This window comes from Rhinatrema bivittatum, chromosome 1, assembly GCF_901001135.1.
Source record: "Rhinatrema bivittatum chromosome 1, aRhiBiv1.1, whole genome shotgun sequence".
NCBI classification, from domain to species: Eukaryota; Metazoa; Chordata; class Amphibia; order Gymnophiona; family Rhinatrematidae; genus Rhinatrema; species Rhinatrema bivittatum.
The window spans coordinates 750,970,712-750,995,161 of NC_042615.1; the positions used below are offsets into that span (position 1 = coordinate 750,970,712).

At 45.9% G+C, this 24,450-nt stretch overlaps 1 protein-coding gene across 5 annotated transcripts in view; it reads left to right on the forward strand.

The window, feature by feature from the left end:
* The window catches only part of CPLANE1 (ciliogenesis and planar polarity effector 1), a 453,269-nt gene that overhangs the window by 344,320 nt on the left and 84,499 nt on the right, over positions 1-24,450 (forward strand). For 4 of the 5 annotated variants that reach the window (XM_029578626.1, XM_029578642.1, XM_029578634.1 and 1 more), the window contains 4 exons: positions 5,885-5,978; positions 7,426-7,530; positions 21,406-21,436; positions 22,699-22,830. In XM_029578626.1, the coding sequence (XP_029434486.1) occupies positions 5,885-5,978; positions 7,426-7,530; positions 21,406-21,436; positions 22,699-22,830 (362 nt within the window). The remainder of the gene's footprint in view (positions 1-5,884; positions 5,979-7,425; positions 7,531-21,405; positions 21,437-22,698; positions 22,831-24,450) is intronic. The other variant, XM_029578651.1, reaches the window with a different exon arrangement.

Sequence of the window (24,450 nt, forward strand, 5' to 3'; positions counted from 1 at the left end):
ATGCTTAGATCTACATAGTGCCTTATACAAGACAGGGGGAGAGTATGTAATGAATTAATTTGAACACATACACACACACATATCCATCTTGTGACAAATGTGATATTTACAGAGTAAAGAAAAGATGTAAATTACATGGTCTGTCATCTGAAAGCAATACTATATTTTGTTATATGTGAAGTCCCAGTATATTACTAGAAGAAAGAGCAGTAGTCTTGAGTAATGATGGGGGCATGATGGTTTAACTGTTGGATCCATAAGTGAATGCTCTAATGAGGAGCTCTGACACTACAATCTACCACATAAGTCACACTTGTTCCCTCTGCCTCCCTTTAGACAAGTTAAAAATGAGTGTTGAGTTGGTTTTCTTTGTTGACCTAGAAGCTCCTTACTGTTGCAGTAGGCTTCCAACTGAATCAGGATCTATGAGAGTTAGGACTATAACACCATGGCACTTCACTCACAGCTACCAGGGAGTTTCTGCTCATATTTTATTCCCTTAGGCTCTTCTCACTGTAGCTCAACCCACACAATGACCATCCTTCGTAATGATTCACAGACCTCAGATCCTTTTGGAACCCAATATATCTTGACAGTGTTGAGCCAGGAGGGAGAGAGAGAATGATGGGCAGGAGGTGGGGGAGAGAAAAAAGGGCAAGTAGATGCTGCTAGGCAGGGGAGAAGGAAAAATGGATGCTGGGCAGGTGGTGGGAAGAAAGGATGATGCCGCTGGACAGGGGGTTTAGAGTGATAGGGAAGGGATATGCTGGCCAGATGCTAGGAAGTGATGGAGAAGGAGAGTGCTGGCCCAGTGGCTGGGGAAGAGAGAATGGAGGACTGTTGGGCAGGGTGTGGGACAAGTGAGAGGTGAATGCTGATGGGGTGAGTGGGAAAAGATACTACTGGGTGGGGAGAGGAGGATGCTGTGCCAGAACTGCTGCCCATAGGTGGAAGGAGGTAAGGGTCTACTGGGAGGAGGGAGAGAAAGAAATGCTGGGCAAAGGATTCGATTAGATTAGGTTAGATGTATTAGTTATAACCTTCTATTCCAAAAACACTTTGGGGTAGATTTTCAAAGGGTTACGCATGTAAGATACGCACATAACCCCCGAAAACCTACTCCTGCGCGCACTGAGCCTATTTTGCCCCTAGGGCTCGGCGCACGCAAGGTGCATAAGTGTGCACCCCCTTGCGTGCGCCGACCCCAGATTTTATAACATGCGCGCAGCAGTGTGCACATGTTATAAAATTGGGTGTACATTTGTGCGCGATGGGTAGCGTGCACAAATGTACCCCCCCGCTCGCAAAATTTAAAATCGGCCCCTTAGAGTATTCAGCAGATTAAAACAAATTACAGAGTTGAATCACTGAACAAAAGTTATAATAAATAATTACATAATTAATACAAATAATGACACAAAGGTCAATATAAAATAAAACAAATAAGTTTACCAATGATAACTAAATAGCAAATTTAAACTATTAGTAACGATAAAAATACCAATAATAATAGAAGGGTTTCGCACATAAGGTATGCGCGTAACCCTTCTAAAACGGCCCTGCGCGCGCCGAGCCTATATTGCATAGGCTTCCGGTGCGCGCTAAGTCCCGGGGCTTTCTTGGGGTGGGCGTGTCGGGGGGCGTGACACGGTCGGCGTGACACGGTTGATGCATCATCCGGGGGCGGTGCTGCGGGCGTGGTTTTGGCCCGGGGGCGTGGCCACGGCCTCCGGACCAGCCCCCGGACCAGAACATGGCGCGCGGCAGCCTGCCTGGTGCGCGCAAAGTTACGCCTGCTTTGAGCAGGCGTAACTTCTGCGACAAAGGTGGGGGGGGTTTAGATAGGGCCAGGGGGGTGGGTTAGGTAGGGGAAGGGAAGGGGGGAGATGGAAGGAGGGGGAAGGGGGGAGGTGGAAGGAAAGTTCCCTCCGAGGCCGCTCCGATTTCGGCCTCTGAGGGAACGGGCAGCGCGTGTAGGGCTCGGCGCGCGCAAATTGCACAAATGTGCACCCCCTGGCACGCGCCGACCCCGGATTTTATAAGATACGCGCGTATCTTATAAAATCCGGCATACTTTTGTTCGCGCGCGCTATGTTTTAAAATGTACCCCTATGAGTACAAACCCTCATAAAAAGTTGTTAAATGAAAACAAATCATGACCATGTTAAACTTCCATTTAAAACAGTGCTCAGGGAGTATCTTAAGTTTAAAACAATATTCCTAGCCAGGTAAATTTAAATCAAAAAGCTGGGAAATGACAGTCAAATGTATCAGTAGCAAGCGTCACTATTTGTAGCCTATAGGTAGGATATAGTGTATTCATTTACTTATTTTAAAATATTTCTAACCTGCTCTATCTTGAGATACTAGAGTGGATACAAGTAGAAATAATCAACATAAATAACGGGCTTAGATCATGATGACTCCACAGAATATTAAGGAAGCTTGCACAGTAAAGTTGGAGCACATATTCAAGTCCCAACAGCTTGAATAAAAGCAGCATCTTTACTCTTTTCCTAAATGACCCTAAACAAGTATCAAATCATATCATGACCGGAAGCAAGTTCCAAATGATGGGACCTGCCCTTCAGAATACCCGTTCCCTTGTTTCACTCAAATGAGCAATTTGAAAGGAAGGAATGTTTTCTAGATTCCTCAGTTGAGATCTCAGTGAACGCAAAGGTCTATAAATCTTTAAGGCTGAGCACAAACTATAGAGTGCCTTCTCATTAAGTGATTTGAAAACCAGTGATGGGATTTTGAACCTAATGGGGAGTACGGACTTTGGATTGTTTTTCGTTGCAAAAAAATCTAAACAAAAATTGAGACTCATATTGGTACAAGATTATTAGTATACCTGTTTTTTTTCACTTGTTTAAGGCTTTGTGCCTCTTTGAGCTCGATAATACAGGCAGATATGATACCAATATAATTACATTAATTAGTTTAGACTCCTACCTTCTTTATTGACTATACACATGGTTAGGTTTTTGGGGGGGGGGTTTGTTTTTTTTTTGCACTTTTTTCAAAATATTGGCATGCATGCAAGGGAGATATGCTCATTATGGCATACTCCCATTAATACCCATGGTGCTGCATTTTATTCAATCTGTAATGACCTTAAAGTTCAAGCAGGTATGCTAACATTTAATGCACTGCAGTAGTCTAACCCTGAGATAACTACTAGTTTTCTAAAGGTATCTAAACGTTAAGTAATCTGCCATATGGGGCAAATCTTAAAACTTATGCGAGAGCGCAGATTTGTTCGCGCAACCCGGCGCGAACAAATCTACGCCCGATTTTATAACATGCGCGTGCAGCCGCACGAATGTTATAAAATCCAGGGTCAGCACGCGCAGGGGGGTGCTCAATTGTACAACCTGCGCGTGCTGAACAGCCTGCCTCTGTTCCCTCCGAGGCCGCTCCGATTTCAGAGCGGCCTTGGGGGAACTTTTTTTTTGGTCCCCCACCACCTTTCCCTCCCTTCCCCTATCTAACCCACCCCCCAGCCCTAACTAAATTCCCCCCACCTTATTTTGTGGAGTTATGCCTGCCGGCTCCCTGCCCCGGCACAGGCCTCTGTGCCGGAGCACTCGGCCCTGCCCCCGGACCACCACCACGCCCCTGGACACGCCCCCGACCCGCCCCTTATTCGAAGCCCCAGGACATACGCTCATCCCGGGGCTTGCGCGCGCCGCTGAGCCTATGCAAGATAGGCTCGGCGTGCGCAGGGGGAGCTTGGGGCAGGTTTTCAGAGGTTACGCGCGTATCCCTTTGAAAATTTGCCCCTGTTACTAATAAAGATTAGAAGATTTTTTCACAGTTGAGGTGGAATTGCAGAAAGGTCTCTGGATCTAACTCTCACTAACCTCATACTTGAGAGAGTGAGTAGCCTAATGGAGTGTTTTGTGATGACCTTAAAAGCTGAGAGGACTGATACCATGTTAAAGGCCCCTCGAATACTGAAGGCCAGGTCCATGTAATGCCTTAAAGATCAAAGCTAGAATTTTAAATTTGATATAATAGCTCGCTGGCAACCAATGACGCTCCTTTTTTAATGGAGTTGCTTTTTTCAGGGTTTTGCTAAATCTGGCCCATGCTGTTGCATTTTGCACTACTTTTAACCTATGTAGCAATTTTTTTGGCAACCCCCACATAAAGTGAGTTACAGTAGTCCACCTTATTTAAAACTAGAAGTTACAATTACTTGTAGTTGGGCAGAGGAAAAAAAAAATCCAATTTATGGACTTGATGCTGCATCTGGAGATTAACTCCATCACTTGCTAGTAAAATGCTTAAATCAGGCATCCCAGAAGAGCTTACATCACAGATTTTCAGACTTATTGGGATTAACTTTCAATATATTTGTGGTCATCCAAAATACTAATTCTGATAAAACTAGATTCAGCTAGGAATTTTTGTGGCATCTTTCCCTAATGGCATCTATAACTGAATGTTGTCAGCATAAAGAAAGCAGCTCATGCCATGATGCATTAATAACTCCCCAAAAAGTTTCAGATACTAAAATGTAGACAGGAGCTTTATGGTATTCTACATCTTAAGTAGCATAACAGATATTAAAATAAATAAGGCACTTATTTCATAAAAAAGGAAAAACCTAAAACTTCATGTAGAAAGTCAGGGGAGGTTTTGGGGGAGAGGGATGTAATTCTGAATGTTTGCCCCAGGCAGTGAAAAAGTTGGTCCTGGCACTGCACCCTGAATCTCTCATGGATGTCAGCATTGTGTGATGACTGAGATTCCTGGCCTATATCTGCAGCATCTCCGGCCCTTGCAGCCTGATTAGAATCCACTGATTCTAGGAAATGAAACAAAGTCTTCCACATGGCAGCACATGGGTTATTAGGTCAACAAAAACTGGATGATATTTGTCTTCATTTCTTGAGTTTGGAAGTTTCCATGCAGTCAAGACCCCAGAAATGTTCTACCATGTTATCCATCTTATTGATGGTTTTAAGCTTTTTCTGATGTATTAAATTATAAGACACACTGAGATTCTTTTGGATGAAGAGTTCTGTACCTGATTTATTCCCAGGATTTTCTAAGTTCGCAGAACTTAGAAAATCCAGAGGTAACGGGGGGGCGAAGCGGGGTGGCGGGCCTGTGAAAGCCGGCAGAGATTTTCGCACCCAATAGCGCCACCGTGAAAGGTGGCGCTATTGGGCACGCTACTGGCAGCGATAACATGGCCTACCTTATCACAGTCAACGAATTAATCGCGGAGTCCGCCCCGAGACTGCCCCAACTCCTCCCCTTCCGGTGCGAACTCCGCCCTGACTCCGCCCCGATTTAGATATTGCATTCGAAAAGGGACTTTTCGTGTGCGATATCATTGGAAAATGACCCCCTAAATCGTCTCAATTATTTTGTCCAATAAAAAAGTATTATCTACAACATGTTTTCTGGCCTTTGTATCCATTTATATTTTGCTTAAAATATACTAGATGGTCTTAGTGCCATGCAAGAGACCTGGGTTCTGCTCCATGTTGCAAAAGCAGTCATCCTAGTTCCTAAGGGAAGGAGGTTTGTCATCACAATGGTGACATCTAGTGGTTACACTCTTGGCGCACATGTACCAGCTTCTGGAAGGAGTCACAGTCTCTGGCCCTTGTTGCCAAAATGACTGAGTTAGATTGGAATGGGGGCAGGGAAGAAGATGATATAAAATAGAGAAAAATGTCAGGGAGTTTTAAATGAAAGTTAATGGTGGTGTTGTCCAGTACAGACAAGTTCTACTTTGAGCTGGAAGCCCAATGGAACAGGAGGAAAATGCCTGGCCATAGAAAGAAATGTGTTGGCTAGGCCATCACATATAGAATTAACTTATTTTGTAAAATATGAATGAAACATTTTTTGATTGCAGCTGGTAAATACAATTGAAAATTTGGGTACAACTATTGATCCAGAATCAGATGCGGTGCCTGTATCTTCTAGAGACATTGGAGTTCCTGAAAAAGGTGAATATGAAATCCGCTGGCATGTTACCTTTTCCTTTCTTGAGAATCTTGAAGAATCTCTCCCTCTCCCCCCGCCCCCAACAGGGACAACAAATAAAATGAAGACTTGGTTTTCAAAAGGTTTATTCAGTTACATTTTAGAATTAACTGTAGAGCAAGGTGCATACATTTAGCTGGTTAAAAATATGTGACTCCAGGGGCATTTCTGGGATGGGTTTGAAACTTAACTGATTTTCAATCCTAACAGGCTAAGTTTAAATGGTTAAAAGTAGGTGAAGGAATTGCAGTCTTAAATCTAACTGGTCATATTTTGTCCAAGTAGATTTAAGCACATTTTCAGTCAAAAACCTAACTAGTGTGGTTCATCTGAAAGTTTTTCTAAAATTAACCAGTTGTCTTTGCTGCTCAGTGGCTTTTTGAAAGTTGACCCCTTAATGTCAAAATTCAAAAATGCTTTAAGAAATTGTGCCTAAGAATTGTTGATTAAGCAGATTATCAGTATGCTGTGGACACTGTTGTCATCATCTCAAATATAATACTATTTAAATCTAGAAATACTGTAAAAAGACTGCCACTGAAAATTCCTCTTTTCCAGATAGTTGTTTGCACATTGCGATTCATGTTGTCTGTAAAAGTAGCCTAGTACAGGAATTTTCATCCCAGTCCTTGGGATACAGCCAGCCAGTCAGCTTTTTAGGATATCCACATTGTATACAAATGCCTCTCATGCATACTCTCCATGAAAACCTGACTGGTTGTATCCCCAGGAGTAGAATGAGAACCATTGGCTTAATATAGAACACCATTTCAGCAGAAGTACTGGAAGTGTGAATACTAGATTTAAAAAATATGCTCTTGCACAGTTTGAGCCATTGTGTTCTGTAGCATCCCAATACAGTACACAATACAGTAAAGTAATGATTTTAGCTTTTTAAAACATTTCTAACATTACTTCCGGAAGTCTAATGACTGAGGAGCTGATGTGATTCATTCCAGTGTTCGGTTGAAATGCAATGACTCTGTACAATGGGTTTTTTTTTAGAAAGAAAAATACACTTCGTTTTATTTTATCGATACATAAATATTTTTTTTTGCTCCGAGTTTGCTGAAACTTAAATGTTAAATTGGGTATTTTATGAATCAATAAGAAAAGTCAATGCTGTTATTTCAGACTAAGTACTTCATCTGTTTGTAATATTAGTGAAATATTAATTGTGTATATGTATATATCTATACATAGAGAATGTGCTATCAGCTTAAAAAAAACAGACTTGTTTGTTCTAATTATAAATCACTTAAATTATCAGGAATTTATGACTAAGTATCATGAACTCCCATAATATATTGAACATATAGGGTCCTCTGACATGTCCTGCTTCTTTTTTTTTTTTTAACATGCTTTTGATTACTTTCTTTACTTTGTTTTCTGTATGCTTCCACTGGTTAGCACTTTTTTCTAGCAATGTTGGACTGGAAAGTCTTATGAAGGAGAAGGAAGAACAGCCATCCGTTTCAAATCACATTCTTACTGCTGACTTAAAGACTTCATCTGGTATCTTTCTTTAATTTCCTTTTTCAAATGTCCTAATAAAACAAAATACAGGTTAATATTTAAGGTTTTTTACACAGATAAACAGGCATTTGCCTGCATACAAAACATGTTTGTAAATTGCCTTTTTCCCTCCCCCTTCCCAGTGCAGGTAAAAGGGTAGGTGCTTATCACTCTTGAGTTGATAAAATACAAAACATAGTACATTTCCAGGAAAAAAAGACACCCCCCCCCAACCTCCATATATTATAAAAAATAAATAAGGGAAAACATGTTATCATTTAATCTATAATACAACCAAATAAGGTTGACTGAGCTCCTCAACCAGCAGAAGAAGAAAAGACACATTTAAAAACAGGAGAAAGAAAACAGCTGAACAAACTCGTACAATATTTGATTGCCTGCCCCAACATCCTGATAACAGCAGCATTCTCCAGTATACCTTAAGAAGCGACAATCCAGCCTAGCCTTTACTTCTGAAAAGGTCTGTAATTGACTCTGTTCATAAGATATATGATTACTTTCTTCATGCTTCACAACACAAATGCAATATACAGATTGCCTCTAGTGCAAGGGTCGACAAACTCCATGCCCCAGTGTGGCTCTTCTCTCCACTGCCAACACTAAAAAGAAAAAAATGTAGAACAGGCCGAAGGCACCACCCCCATGCCTTTGTCCTGCATGGGTGGCACTGAAAAGAAAAAAAAGACAGCGTCAGTTATCAGCCTGTCTGGCAGTAAGGGGAGTCATCAGCTACTGTAGAGGCCAATTGTGCCACCTAGTTCTACACTGTCCTATGATGCTGCCTGTTTTTCTTTTCAGTGCTGCCCACATAGGGCAAAATCATGGAGGAAGTGCTTTGCGCGTACAACTTTCTTTTTTCTGTTCAGTGCCTACTGTTATGGTGAAATGCCTGGAGGAGGAAAGGAGGCTCTTGGCCCTGGGAAGGAGACTGTCTCCTCAGCTGGCCGAGGCAGGTTAAGTGATTGGATGTGGTTCCTTTGTCAGAAAAAGATGTTCCTATTTGTGCTGGTGATGGACTTCGAAAGGAGACTCCAACCTGTGCTGGTTTGTGAGAGAGACATGCTTGCTAATTCAGAGAGATAGAGAATGACTGCCTGATTGAGGAAATGTGAAGAGAGAGAGAGAGATTGTTGGGCATGGGGGGGGGGGCAGAGAAAAAGACTGCTAAACCAGGTGGGGTGTGAGGCAGATTGCTGGTGAAGGGGAAACACGGGGAGAGAGACTGCTGGGGACAGGTGAAGAGAGAGCATGACTGTTGGGAGTAGGTAGGGGGTAGAAACATGGATCCATGCCAACATGGATTTAGGAAAGGAAGCCTTGCCTTACAAATTTGCTACATTTTTTTTAAGGTGTGAATAAACATGTGGATAAAGGTGAGCCAGTTGATATAGTATATATGGATTTCCAAAAAATGTTTGACAAAGTACCTCATGAGAGACTTTTGAGGAAATTAAAAGTCATGGGATAGGAGACAAGATTGAGGATTGTGAATTGAGAACGGGTTAAATGATAGAAACCAGAGAGACTGAATGGTCAATTTTCTCAATGGAGAAAGGTGAACAGCAGAGAGTGCTCCAGGGACGTGTACTTAGGACCACTGTTTTCTAACATTTACTTAGAGATGGGAACTAGTGAAGTGATCAAATGTGTTGATGATACAAAAATATTCAAAGCTGTTAAATCACAAGAGGATTGTGAGAAATTGTAAGAGAATCTTTCAAGACTAGGAGACCAGGCATCCAAATGGCAGATGATATTTAACGTGGAGAAGTGCAAAGTGATGCATGTAGGAAACCCAAATTATAACTACACATTGGGAGTCTCCAGCCAGGAAAATAATCTAGGCATAATCATGGACAATATGTTGAAATCCTCTATTCAGTGTGTGGCAGCGGCCAAGACAGCAAATAGAATGCTAGGAATTATTAGGAAAGGAATGGAAAATAAAACTGGTAATATCATAATGCCTCCACCACAACTTGTGTATTATGTGCAGTTTTGGTCACTACACCTAAAAAAAATATAGCAGAATTAGAAAAGGTACGGAGAAGGGCAACCAAAATGTTAAAGGAAATGGAACGCGTCTCCTATGAGGAAACACTAAAGGGTAGATTTCTAAAAAAATATGCATGTGCCTCCATGTGCGCATGCTACCCAGCACACGCACATAGGCGTGCAATTTTATAACATGTGCGGGCCGCACACACATGCATGCCGGATTTTGTAATCCACGTGCGCATGTGCGGGTAGATTTTGGCTAGTTTCGCGTGGCGACGCATCACAGCCTTCCCCAGTTCCCTCCCAGTTCGCTCTAATTAAGGAGCAGACTGGGAGGGAACTTCCCTACTCTAGCATCCCTTCTCCTTCCTTTCTCCTCCCCACCATCTAAACCTAATCTGCCTTACCTTTTTTTTTTTTTTTTTTTTTTTAAGTTGCTGCTCCTCTGGAGCAGAAGCAACTTGCACGCGCCGGCCAACTGTCGACGCGCGCTTCTCCAGCACAGCGGCAAATGACCGCTGTACTGGTGCCTCCAGCCTCGCCCCTCCTTGCCCCCTTTTCAGGCCAATGAACTTAACCGCATACCGGGGTTTATGTGCACGGCCGGGTCAGTTTGAAAATTGGCCTGGCGCTCGTAAGACCCGGCTGTGCACGTAAACCCCAGGATTTATGCGCTCCGGGTTTTAAAAATTTACCCTTAAGGAAGTTAAGGCTCTTCAGCTTGAAGAAGACAGCTGATAAATTTAAGACAAATGGGAGAAAATATTTTTTTTATTCATTGCACATTTAAACTCTGGAATTCGTTGCTGGATTATGTGGTGAAAGCTGTTAGTGTAGCTGGGTTTAAAAAAGGTTTGGACAAGTTCCTGGAAGTCAAGTCCATAAACCATAAGGTGGACTTGGGAAAATCCACTGCTTATCTCTGGGATAAGAATTATTATTGAATCTATTGACCTTTTGGGACTTGTGATATGGATTGGCCACAGTTGGAAACAGGATACTGGGCTTGATGGGCTTTTGGTATGACCCAGTATGGCAAATCTCATGTTTTTATAAAAGAGAGAAATAGCTAGAGGCAGGTGGAAGGTTAGATATACTGCCAGGGGAGAGAGAGAGACTTTTGAGGAAGAAGAGGCTGCTTGGGATAGATTGGGGAAGGGGAAAGAGCCAGATGGAGATGGGGGAAAAGAGAGACTTCAGGGGTTGGGGAAAAGAGAGAGACTTCTGGGAACAGGTCGAGGTGAGAAAGACTTGAGGATAGATGGCTGAAGTGTGACTGTAGGATTGGGCAATTTAAGAGAGAGACTGCTGGAGAAGGGAAGGTCTGCTGTGATGGGGGATTGTATGAGAGACCTTTGGGGATGATAGGCCATTGAGTGACAAAGTAACTGCTGGAGTTGGAGGAACTAGAGAGTGATTGCTAGAAGATTGAGAGAGAGATTTCTGAGGACAAGTGGGAAATGGAGAGAGAGTCTTCTGGGAACAGGTTGAGAGCGTGCTAGGGGTGAGGAGGAAGAAAGAGACAGGTGGAGAAGAGTAACTGCTGTGTTGGATTTAAAGACGGGGATGGAGAGATTGAGAGAGATACTACTGGGGAGGTGAGGGAAAGAAGAGATTGCTTGGGAAAGGTCGGGGAGAGGAGAGGGCTGGGGATAAGTGGGGGAAGTGTGACTTGTTGGATTAGATGATTGAGAGACTGACTGTTGGGGATGGGGAGGATTGAAAGTGACTGCTAGAATGGGGGATCAAGAGAGAGCCCTTTGGAGATGAGGGGGCATTGAGACTTCTGAGGTTGGAGGAACTGGAGAATGATTGGTGGGTAAGGGGGGATTAAGAAAATGATTTCTGGGGACAAGTGGTGGGAAGAGAGAGTCTTCTAAGAATAGGTGGAGGAAGAATGCTATGAATGAGGAGGAAATAGATTGCTAGTAACAGGTAGGGGAAGAGTAATTGCTATCAGGTCGATCCAGTAAGGCCGCGGTAGAAACAGTGCAGCAGTGTCAGGCGCACCCTTCCTCCCCGCACCCACAGTTCTCTTCACTAACTCCCCGATACTCTCCTCTAATCGCATGCAAATGCATGCCGCGGCTTTAAAGCGGTAGGGAAGGGTTATGGCCGCGTAACCCATTTTACTGTATAGGCGCTTAATACAGTGCCTATACAGTAACCAGGGTGCGACGGTACCTGTCATTTCAAATGGCATTTCAAATGGCATTTGGAATGACAGGAACCAGGAAGTGTGAAAAAACACGAAAAGTCTTTGTTGCTTCGTCGCTGTGTCTCTCCTCCCGGAGCAGGGCGCGAAAGTAGCCTTGCTCCGGGAGGAGGTGAGGCACAGCGGCGAAGACAGACAGGAGAGGAGAAAAAGCAGAGCCGAGCAAAGCGAAAGCGTGCAGCAAGCCGGCGAAATAGACCTGCGAGCAGAGGCAATAGCAGCGGTTCGGTAAGCCTGGCACCCTCCTTGATGTAGTATGTCCCGGATGCCCCCCCCTCCCCAGCGCGCCCGCCACTACCCCTTTCATCAGCTGCATCCACTGCGACCCGGCAGTCCCGTGAGGCCTACAAAAAAAAAAAAAATCCCCGGCTCCCGCGCCCCCGCACTGGCCCGCCGACTCTACCCCCCCCCCCTCCACCCGATCGGGCAGGTAGGCGGCGGCGAAAACCAAAGCAAATTTTTTTTTTTTTCAAAAAGCAACATCACACATTGCATAAAATAATTTCTCCAGCCTTAAAGCGACTTACTTTTGGGATCTGTCAAGTAAGTCGCAAAAGTAACTTACTTTTCTGAAGCCATCACGATCGTAGCTCAAGACGAAGATGGCCGCCTGCACGGGGGAAAGCGTGCAATTGGCCGCTGAAGACGTGAGGTCACGTCTTCAGCTGCCAATTGCACGCTTTCCCCGTGCAGGCGGCCATCTTCGTCTTCGTCCGGAGGAGCTAAGATCATGTTCCTGATGGCTTCAGAAAAGTAAGTTACTTTTGCGACTTACTTTTGGGATCTTGACAGATCCCAAAAATAAGTCGCTTTAAGGCTGGAGAATTTATTTTATGCAATGTGTGATGTCGCTTTTTGAAAAAAAATTGCTTTGGTTTTCGTCGCCGCCGCCTACGTTCCCGATCGGGGGGGGGGGGGGGGGGTAGAGTCGGCGGGCCAGTGCGGGGGCGCGGGAGCCGGGGATTTTTTTTTTGTAGGCCTCACGGGACTGCCGGGTCGCAGTGGATGCAGCTGATGAAAGGGGTAGTGGCGGGCGCTGGGGAGGGGGGGGGGGCATCCGGGACGTACTACATCAAGGAGGGTGCCAGGCTTACCGAACCGCTGCTATTGCCTCTGCTCGCAGGTCTATTTCGCCGGCTTGCTGCACGCTTTTGCTTTGCTCGGCTCTGCTTTTTCTCCTCTCCCGTCTGTCTTCGCCGCTGTGCCTCACCTCCTCCGGGTCGCAGTGGTAGCATGGCGCTGTGAGGGGGGCGAAAGGGTATATACCCATGAACGGATTTGAGTGGGAGCGCTCTGTGAAGCGGGACATGCCCGTGAGGGGCATAATGGGTGGATGCAGCTGATGAAAGGGGTAGTGGCGGGCACGCTGGGGAGGAGGGGGGGGGGGGGCATCCGGGACGTACTACATCAAGGAAGGTGCCAGGCTTATTGTTTTATTGTGTTTGAGTATCTTAAGCGGTGTCGATGGATTTGTTACACAGTCCTAACTCCTACTAGGGGGAGGCGGTAAACTAACAGGTTAAGGCCGCGGCAAAACAGCGCGTTCCTAAGGAGATAATATCAGCGCCCGTTACAGTATCGGAGGGGAATAGCTAATTCCTTCATTATACAGCTTTTTCGTTCATTTACATGCTGGGTGCGGAAAGGGTTAGGTGTTTATTTTAGGAAGCGCTAAGGACGCGTGAAACTGGAGACTGTATGGCTGGATGGCCTTACTCGTCTGTATTGTGCGCTCCCAGCACGTTACAGACGGGCAATCTTTAACTGCACGTTACTGGATCGACCTGCCAGTTAGGGGAGAGAAAGAGTGACGAGATAAGGGAGAAAATGATGGGTGAGGGGATTGAGAGAGAGAGAGTCACTGCTGGGGAAGGGGGATTGAGTGAGAGAGTGATTGCTTGGTATAGAAACCCTTCTTCAGGGCTAGCAATTCCTGCCTTTCAGGGAATCTAATGTAAATACAAATGCAACTTCATATGGCTCACAGTATTTGATGCAAGCACCTGGAAAAATATGGGAATGTTCCCTGTACGTACCAGGATCAGTCCAGACGGTGGGTTATGTCCCCCGTCCAGCAGATGGAGTCAGACAAAAACTTTAGAGGGTGCTGCCAAATAAGCCAGCACAGCCAGTCTCCCTCTTCAGTATCTTTCTGACTCCAGCAGATGTGAGCAGGGGAATGGTGGTTCCCCAGTACATTACAATAGTACTCTTACTTCATTCTTTGTGTCTTTAATCTTTCTGTGAGGGATCAAGTTTGTTATTTCAAAAAGTTTATTCATTCAAAAAAAAAAAAAAAAAAAAGCAATTTCTTCAGCCTGTTAGTCTTGCAAGCAGACCTGCTTCTTCCTCTTGTCTGCTGCTCTTCTTTTACCGAACTGACAGGGTGAGTTGTTCTCTTTTATTTTTTTTTTTCGTCCTTACAGGGTAGGTTTGTTTTTCGGCGTTCAAATGTGGGAAGGGTGAAGTTCGCCTTCCTTCCTTCCCTGCCGTGCCCCAGCCTGCGGCCCCGAGACGCACATTTCCCGGGGCCGCCGCCTGCCGAGAAGTTCCATTCCCTGGCGGGCTCGCAAGGATCGGCCGGCCGGGGGGGGTTTCCTGGGTGGATTCCCCTTGTTGGTGCGGCGTTGCCTGCCACGCGGTCCCCTCCCCCCCCCCCCCCCTCCCCCTCCGCTGGCTGGCTGAGGGCGGCAGTGTGTTTAGCAGGGAGGGGATCTGTACTGCGTCCCTCCCCGGTGGGGAGGGCACCTCGCGGTCAGCGGACGGCTCTTCTTTGCGCACTCAGGCGCGCCAGGGCAGGCAGCCTCAAGGCCCGTTCCCGTCAAGAGCGGGAACCGCCAGACCCGCGCGCTTTGGAGGACCCGCGCACATAGGAAGATGAGTCCAACGGGGATTTTTACCCATGCCGTCGGTCCTCGCCCCGGTTCCCTCACTGCTTTTGGGTTCCCTGCGGGGGATGCTTTTAATAGATCCAACCCGGGTCCCTCTGCCTTTACTACAGATTTGTGCTCCTAAGGCACAACACATATTTGGCCAGGATGCAGCAGCCACCAGACCTTAATCCAGGACCCCCGCCTCCCAAGTTAGCACGGACAGCGGACCCTGGTCCAGGGGGAAACCCCTGTGGACTAGAACCTCCAGGGGGGGCGGGGGGCGTCCCACCGGGGCCTCCCAGCCTGCAACCGATTCTCCCCTCCCCCGGGGGAGGGGGCGGTCTTGCCTACGGACCCGACCATAGAGGACCCACTCCTGGCGGACCAGATGGAAGGCGATGAATCGGAATTTCCATGCGGATGAGTTCCAGGGTTTGATGCCACACATTCTACAAGAGTTGGATATCGAGGCTCCATCAGACCCGCCTGGCTCGGCTCCCTCTGGGAAGAAGGGGGACCCCGTTTTTGGCGGGGCTTCGTCCGCCAGCGAGAGTTTTCCCTACGCACCCGACATTCCAAAAGTTATTATCCAGGGAATGGGGTTCACCTGAAGCGTCCCTCAGGGTCAGCAGGGCAATGGAGAAGCTATTTGCCTCTTCCGGAGGATTTCCTCGAATTGCTCAAGGACCCGGCAGTAGACTCCGCGGTCTTGGCGGTCACCAAGCGAATGACCATCCCTGTTACAAGGGGGCACGGCGCTGCGAGATAGCCAGGATCGCAAGTTGGAAGTTTTTTCAAGAGATTCTTTGAGCTCTCCGCTCTAGGTGTGAGGGCGGCCATCTGTAGCTCCTTGGCACAAGGAGCGGGCCTGAGATGGGTTCAACAACTATTCACCTCGCATCAGCTTCCACCGGGGGAGACAAATCAGGCGGACAGGCTAAAGGCTGTTATTGCCTATGGAGCAGACGCTCTCTATGACCTCCTCAGAGTTCTGGCCAGAGCAAGGTTTGTGGCAGCCTCGGCTCGACGGCTTCTTTGGCTGCGCAATTGGGTGGCGGATACTTCTTCCGAGACGCAGCTGGGATCCCTCCCGTTTAAAGGAAAATTCTTATTTGGAGAAGATCTGGACCAGATCATCAAGGACCTAGGAGAAAATGCGGTGCATAGGCTCCCCGAAGATCGTCCACGGTCCACGAGATCGTTCAATACATCCAGAAGTAGGTATCGCAGTCAACGCCGTTTCCGCACCACGAGGCAGCAGACGCCGCGGGCGTCTTCTCCCCGTTCACAAACCTGGACCCGGCCTTTTCGTGGGAGCAGGCCAGTCAAGGATGGAATGGCCCACGGTGTGGTCTCCAAGCCTCCTCAATGATGCCAGACTGACCCACTCTGCGATCCCCAAAATAGGGGGCCGGCTCTCACTCTTCTACGAGGAGTGGGTCTGGATCACGTCGGATCAGTGGGTCCTCGACATCTTAAAAAAGGCTTCACATTGGATTTTGTTCGGCCCCCAAGAGACAGATCCTTTTTCTTTCCCTGCGGTTCACCACAGGAGCAGCTAGCTGTGCGTCAAATGCTCGGTCGTCTCCACGGAATTGGGAATAGGCCACTATTCCATTTACTTCGTGGTCCCCAAGAAGGAGGGCACTCTTCATGCGATTCTGGATCTAAAGATGATCAACAAGTTCCTCAAGCTACCTCGCTTCAGGATGGAGAACCTGCAGTCTGTGATTGCGGCAGACCATCGGGGAGAATTTCTGGCCTCCCTAGACCTCACAGAGGCTTACCTCCACATTCCGATCCGCAAGGCACATCACCGCTTTTTCAGGTTCAAAATCTTGGGTCAGCACTTCCAGTTCCAGGCCCTACCATTTGGTCTGGCAACGGCACCACGAACGTTTACGAAGGTCATGGAGGTAGTGGCAGCTGCTCCCCGCCGAGAGGGAATCCTTGTACATCCTTACCTGGACGACTGGCTCATGCGAGCAAAAATCTCCATGCAAGGTCGGCGGGCAGTCGATTGAGTGGTACACCTCCTCCAGTCCCTCGGCTGGATTATCAACTATACCAAGAGCATCCTCACCCCGCCCCAGACACTGGACTTCCTGGGAGCGCGGTTCGACACGTCGTTCGGCAAGGTATTTCTACGGCCGGATCAGGCCCAAACGCTAACAGAGCAGGTCCAGCTTTTTCTGGTCTCTCTTTACCCACAGCTTGGGATTATGCAAGTACGGGGATTCATGGCCTTCACTATCGATCTAGGGCTTTGGGCTTTTGCGCACTTTTATCCACTGCAGGGGGCATTACTCTCCCACTGGAAGCCCGTGTCGAGGGATTTTCAAGCTGTCCTCCCCCTACCAAGGACCATCAGAGAAAGTCTATGATGGTGGATGGACCCACATCACCTGGCACAGGGGATGCCCCTGGACATGCCAGAATGGGTAATAGTCACTACGGATTCCAGCCTCTCAGGTTGGGGTGCGGTTTGCCTGTCAAACTCTGTGCAGGGACAATGGTCGAAACCGCAGACGACCTGGCCGATCAATCTCCTGGAGACCAGAGCGGTCTTGTTAGCGCTGAAGTCTTTCCTTCCTCTCATTCGCCATTGGGCGGTTCGGATACTCTCGGACAACGCGACCACGGTGGCATACATAAATCGCCAAGGCGGTGCTCAAAGTTGCCATGTCTCCTTGGAGGCGGACAGGCTCATGGCATGGGCGGAACTCCACCTTGCCAGGTTGGCGGCCTCACACTTCGCGGGAGTGGACAACATCCAAGCGGATTTTCTCAGTCGTCAACGGCTCGACCCTGGATAATGAGAACCCGCCGAGGAGGCGATTCGACTTCTAGTACAGCAATAGGGTTCTCCTCACCTGGATCTCATGGCGACCGCTAGCACCACAAAGGCAGCTCGCTTCTTCAGTCGCAGAAGGGAACACGTTGCCGAGGGAGTAGATGCTCTACTCCTGCCGTGGCCCAGTCACATTCTTCTCTACGTGTTCCCGCCGGGGCACCTGGTGGGAAGGGTCCTTCTTCGGATCGAGTCGCACCAAGGGCAGGTCATCCTAGTTGCCCCAGAGGGGCCCCGTCGTTTTTGGTTTGCAGACCTGCTCAACCTAGCGATAGATGGACCCATCCGATTAGGTCACCTAGCGAATCTCCTACGCCAGGGCCCAGTATTTCTCGACAGGGCAGATCTCTTCGGTCTTGTGGCTTGGCTTTTGAGAGGCGCAGGCTAAGGCGCCGTGGTTATCCAGAGGCAGGGGTCTCGACCCTCCTTCATTCTTGGAAGAAGTCCACGTCCGTCGCCTACGTCCAGGTATGGAAGGTGTCCGAGTCTTGGTGCACAAACCACTCAGTCCACCCACGGACGGCTTCTGTACCTCACATCCTCTCTTTCCTGCAAGCGGGCCTAGAGAAGGGTCTAGCCTACAACTCCCTGAGGGTATGGGTTGCGACCCTTGAATCCTTTATCCAAGGGGTCAGGCACTTCCGTTTTTTACTCACACCCGGACGTATTCCGGTTCCTTAAGGGGGGTGAAATATTTGAAGCTGCCTCTTCAGGCTCCCTGTTCTTCATGGAGCCTCAACTTGGTTTTACGGATCCTGGGGGGCCCTCCATTCGAACCTCTGCATTCCGCTACCCTCCAGGATCTCACTCTCAAGGCGGTATTCCTTGTAGTCATCTCCTCGGCTCGTCGTGTTTCCGAACTCCAAGCCCTCTCTTGTTGGGAACTGTACTTATGACTCACTGACTCGGGGGTCACCCTGTGCACGGTTCCTTCCTTCTTGCCCAAGGTGGTCTCAGCCTTTCACATGAATCAAACAGTGGAACTCCCTTCGTTTTCGCCAACAGACCCTAGGATTCTTCGTAAGCTTGACGTTAAGAGGGTACTCATGCGTTATCTGGAGGTCATTAACGAGTTCGTTTGTCGGACCACCTTTTCGTCCTCTGGTCCGGTCCCAAGAAGGGGTCCTGGACATCGAAGTCTACGATTGCTCGCTGACTGAAGGAAGCTATTGCGGTGGCATATGTAGGCGCGGGGAAGCAACCTCCGTTGAACGCCTGGGACCACTCTCTTCGCTCCCAGGCAGCTTCCTGGGCGGAGAGACAATCCGTCTCTCCTCAAGAAATTATGCAGAGTGGCCACTTGGAAGTCTTTGCATACTTTTGCTCGGCATTTCCAACTGGATATCCAGTCGTCCTCGATTGGCTCCTTTGGCAACAGGGTAATTCCAGCAGGTTCATCCAGGACCCACCCTCAGTAGGGAAGCTTTGATACATCCCACCGTCTGGACTGATCCTGGTACGTACAGGGAAAAGAAAATTATTCCTTACCTGCTAATTTTCGTTCCTGTAGTACCATGGATCAGTCCAGATGCCCTACCTCAGATTCTTTTGGGCAATTGGGGTTGTTTTGCTGGGATCTCCTGCTCGATTTCCTTCTTGATATCTCTGGGTCTCTAAGACCGGTCTGTTCTATGTCTGTGACTTCAATTTCACAGTTCTCTTTGCAAGATTACAGTTGAGTAAGACTCTGTTCTAGTTATAGTTCACAGTTCTCGTTTTCCATAGTTAACTTGATCCCTCCTTCTCTCTTTTTATATGGCTTTGATAGTCTAGTTACTGAAGGGGGAGACTGGTTGTGCTGGCTTATGTGGCAGCACCCTCTAAAGTTTTTGTCTGACTCCATCTGCTGGACGGGGGACATAACCCACCATCTGGACTGATCCATGGTACTACAGGAACAAAAATTAGCAGGTAAGGAATAATTTTCTTGCATGCTTCCTACAACCCCAGCAGTTCTTTGGATATAGCCTGAAACCATGAAATGTAGTTTCACAAGACTTGGTATGGCCTGAGAACTCTCGGTGACTGGATTGAGGTCTGCTTCAGGTCTTCCTATAATTCTATTATGGCCTGAGAGCTTAAGCGTTACCTCAAGATGACCACCTTTTCTGGAAGACCCAGTAATGTGGTGCGGAAACGAAAGATGCTTTCCTTGTGGGCACTACCTGGCTGCCTGCATAGAGATCCTAGACGTTGACCCTGCTGCACTACCTGCTCCTGTTGCTGCTCTCCCCCAGTGCCTAGGTGGCATCTCTGCTTCCCTTCCCTCTTGGAGCTTCTGAATAGCTGCCTGAACCATTCAGTGCACCAATACCACTAGACAGCTGCTTAACACTGTTGCTTCTGAAATCCTGGCCTTGTAGTTAAAGGTTTTTTTTAAATCGATGCAGCCCTCTGTAGGTGTGTCTGGGAGAGACTGAAAAAAATAACATGATAGCACCAATTTTCATAAGAACATAAGAAATTGCCATGCTGGGTCAGACCAAGGGTCCATCAAGCCCAGCATCCTGTTTCCAACAGAGGCCAAACCAAGCCACAAGAACCTGCCAATTACCCAAACTCTAAGAAGATCCTATGCTACTGATGCATTATTGTGTCAAAAAACAACATAATATTAATGACATCTGACTAGAACAGTGCCAGAAAACCTTGAACAGAACTTTATTTCTAAATAGACTACAATGTAGAAATATCGTATACAATTTTACAAAAATCCATAGAGAACCCTTTGCTTAATCTCTATATACACTGCTTGCTTAAGAACTATATTTAAATTCATTTTTAAAAAATAACACTGAATGCCAAAAACAAGACAGGCACAACACACACAAAAAGACACAGTAATGCAAACATAAATACATATAAAGCAATGTAATAATAAGCTTAACCAAAACAGAGAAAATGTTTTAAATTGTCAACGAGGGAGGTTTAATCAGTGTAGTCGACAGCTGTGTGAAATCTTTAATGATGAGTCCCATCCAGAAGTGTGTTGGGTATATGATCCGATCACGTCACCGTGCCTAATAGCCCATACAAACAGCCTTGATGAATGAGAACTCCAGCAAAGTCCATTTAAAAGAAGAAAATAAAGCCAAAACTAAATGTGTTGATGGCACCACATCACACACAGTGAAAACCTTTCTGGGAATAGTCCATTCATAGTCTCACCTAATAGGGCTTAATCATCCAACATATTGACCATTGGGATTGTTCATCTCTTAGATTTATACACCAGCAGCAACTCTCAGCTTTCCCCAGCAAGAAGAGATTTTACTTAGCAGAAGAGTCTTTTTAATGAAGGGCAAACACCCAACATACTACCCCTGACATACTTCCATCTCCTTGGGACAAGGCTATGTGTGGTGGTCGGTGTGAATAATTAAAGAGATGGAACATTTCAATTTCACCAAGTTGCTGTGTCTCTGTGCCACTCTCAGGATGGTCTAGATTTACTCTTATGACTACAAATTAAGATGGAGGTCTAGCTTGTGCTAATCCAACAAAATATTTTTGTTTGCATTTTTTAGTAATCCTAATGTCTCCCCAAAATATGAAGAGAAGCCCAAATTAAGCCAAAAACCAATCAAAACTAAAAATAAATCAATATTTGTAATACACAACCTAAATGACTTCCAGCAAAGAAGTCAGGACCCAAAATAGCGTTATGCTTGGGAGAGACACAAAGAGATCTTAGTGGCAGAAGAAGGGAGAAGGAAGACCATAGATCAAGTAAAATGTATGGCTTCAAAGTAGGCCGAAACAGATGAGTAGACTGGGTGGACCAAATGGTCCTTATCTGCTGATATCTTCTCTGTTTCTAACACAGACTCCTAAACCAGTTGTTCTAAGTGTTGAATATTATATTTATTCTTTGTATGATGAATATGCATAGTAATGACTGACCACTTTTATTTCAGACTTCAGCAGAAAAGGAAGAACAAATGAAAGGTAAGTTTTTTATAGCACATAAATATATTCTTATTTTCGACTAATGAAATTTGATACTAAAATTATTCTTCAGACCATATTTCAATAGGCTGAATGCAGAAGGGCTTTTTCTAACAATTACTTTCCTAGTGGGAGAGTTTTGCTTCAATTAGTTGATCAGAGAAAGGCAGATTAAGAAAAACACTTTGGACCTGATTTTAAAATTCATTTACATGCTTAAAATTGGATTTTACATGTGTAAATGGGTCTTTGAGGTTGTCTACAAAATATGCTATTGAATTGTCCATAGGCTATTTTCGTGTAAATGCACTTTACGCGCGTAAATGACTTTTTAAAATAGCCATGATAGTATCTTACATTTACACATGTAACTGCTTTTAAAATTAAAACTCCTTTGTTTTCAACTTGGTAAGAAAAAATTGTTTTCCAAAGACACCTTTAACTGCTACATCAGTTGAAAGAAGCTACAGGTAGAAGACGCATCTGTAAAACAGAGTTTAGTCAAGTTAGCAAGAAGTACAATTAAAATAGATTCAAAATAGCAAAATTAAAATAGCTAAGAAGCTTTTTTGCTCTTAATTGAGTATTTTTCAGCAGCAATAGCTCCATATTTGAATGTTAAACGTAATAGAATCCACCAAGAATTCACCTCAAGGAAGGAGCTATCTAGTTGTTATGGATGAGCTTTAAGACCAAGCATAGGAAAACATCTAATAGTTTCTTATTACAGGAAGAAATATCTTCCATAATTACAATCAATTTCTAAATAATAATTTGCAATTAAAGCAATACTTTAATACTTCTCTATAGCCTGTCAGAAATGTAATGCATGTTTATTCTGGATAGAAATAAATCATTTTTATTTTAATGCATTTTACTATAGAACAAAGATGCTGGTGCATTATATATTTCCCTCTTTATGATAGAATCCCCCCCAGATAGCATGCCAAAGCAATACTTAAGCCCACATTGGCCAGGAGTGGTAAAGGGAAGTCTGTTCCAAGTCTTACCTTCAGTACTGCTCCTTTGGCCAAGAAAGTTTGCCATAGTAGCAAAAGCAGTCTTCTTTTTTCTCCTTGGAATCCAGCCTGCTACCTCCATGGTACATCTGACCCTAGCCAGCCCTACCGGACAGGAAACTCAAATCTCACGTTTCATGCACTGTAGTGCACAGCCTTGCTGCTTGAGCCACAGGGCAACCTTAGGATGTTTTTATGTTGTGTATTAATTTGCAATGATAAAAATACTGTTCTCAAATTCAGTTTTTCAGATGATCATTTGAATGTAACAGGACTGAGTGATATTGCTGACATCATTAGTGACCTTGTAAGAGATGGTGGCATTGTTGCTACAGAGCTTGGTTTAACAGAAGCAGAGGCTAAGAAAATTTTCAGGTACTGGTATAGTAACTGCTTTGCAACTTATTATGCTGTGTCTATTCTTTCAATTTTATATGGGATTATATTTTCTCCATACACAAGCAGAGCAATAATCAGCCGTACAAGTGGGTGACGTCATCCAGCAGCTCTAAGAAAGAAAAGCTCTCTCAGAGCCGTCTTGGTTTTTCTGAGCATGTGTGAGTGTTTCCACACAGCTGCCACCGCACAAGTATCCTCAGTCTTTTTCTTCTGCTCATTTGAAAGGATATGTTTCCTTATTGGCCCCCAGACCAGTCTAAGTAAGTGGTTACACTCTCCTACCAGCAAATAGAGGTAGGATTTGCTGAGGTCACCTTATGTAGGGTCCCATGCTTACCTCAGCCTACCAGTATTCTCTGCCTCCAGCAGATGATAGTGCAATATACCCATGCTTCAAGTGTTTGGCCTTGTGGATAAAAAGTTGGAACTCCTAAGACAATAAGCTGTTGGTTTGGTCCTCCCTCGGTAGAGTAACCTTTCACCAGGGGCCTTCTAAGAGAAGCATGCTGTGTCCCCTAAGGTTTGAGATTTCAGGATTTCTCTCCCTGGCCTTTTTAATAAAGTTAAAAAAAAATGAGAGAGAGAAAAAGGTGAAAGTGAGGGCGGCTGGCCATAGTCTACATTTGCAGCCAGTGCTGATGTCTGCAACAGCCTTCCTCCTTTGGGGTGAGCACAGAATCTTTCAAGAGAGCTATGTCTGAGCCAACCAAATACAGGAAGCATGGCGGCCTTTGTTGCATCTTTGGTCTATACTATACAGCTGCTAGTAAGACTAGGGAGACAGGCAGCCATTGTTGCAATTGATTGGAGGAGGGAGGCGGATCGGCTTGGCCACGCCTTAAGGCTTTTGAAGGAGGGAGGGCTTAGAATCGATGACATCAGAATTCCATTTTGCAGCAGTTCCCAATAAATTGGGGGGGGGGGGGGTGTTATGTTTGCATATTATCTTCCACACTAGGAACAGCAGCCATTTTAGAGCTGCATGGCTCAGTAGTAACTGCCAGTTTTAACCCATGATACCTCTGGAGAGGAACAGGGGCTGGTGCTGGGACCTACTAAGTGTATTTTTGGGGAACTTCTGTTTCTTCCTCCTTGTCTGCTGTTTCCTTTAGCTCTCCATTTTATCCCAAATTTGTGCTTTTTTTGCACCAGGCTTTCTGTTTAAAGCAGGAGACTGGTGAGGGGTTCCTTCTCTTCCTGGTCCTTCTCAGATTGGGATATCGGGACTAGTGAGAAAGTATTTTCAATGGAATTTGGAGTTGGAAGAAGAAATATCTTCACATTCAAGCACATCACTGCTGCTCCTCATGGAGGGTAGGGTGGTGATTTTGGAAAAGATTGCTGAAGAGCATGAGATTTCTTCTAAGGAAGAGAAGGTCTGTCCATGATTTGTTTGTTTAAAAGCGAGTTGTCATCCTTAATCATTAGTGCACTGGGAGCCTTGGGCATCAGAGAGAAAGAGGCAAAGGAGAATAAGGTGGTAGGAATCCTGTTATAGCGAGCATTATGAAGCTCGCATGAGCCTTTCCCATGCATCACGCGTTCAGAAAGTTGATCGCAATAAAATGGGATTCTCTGGAAATTAAATTGAGAGTT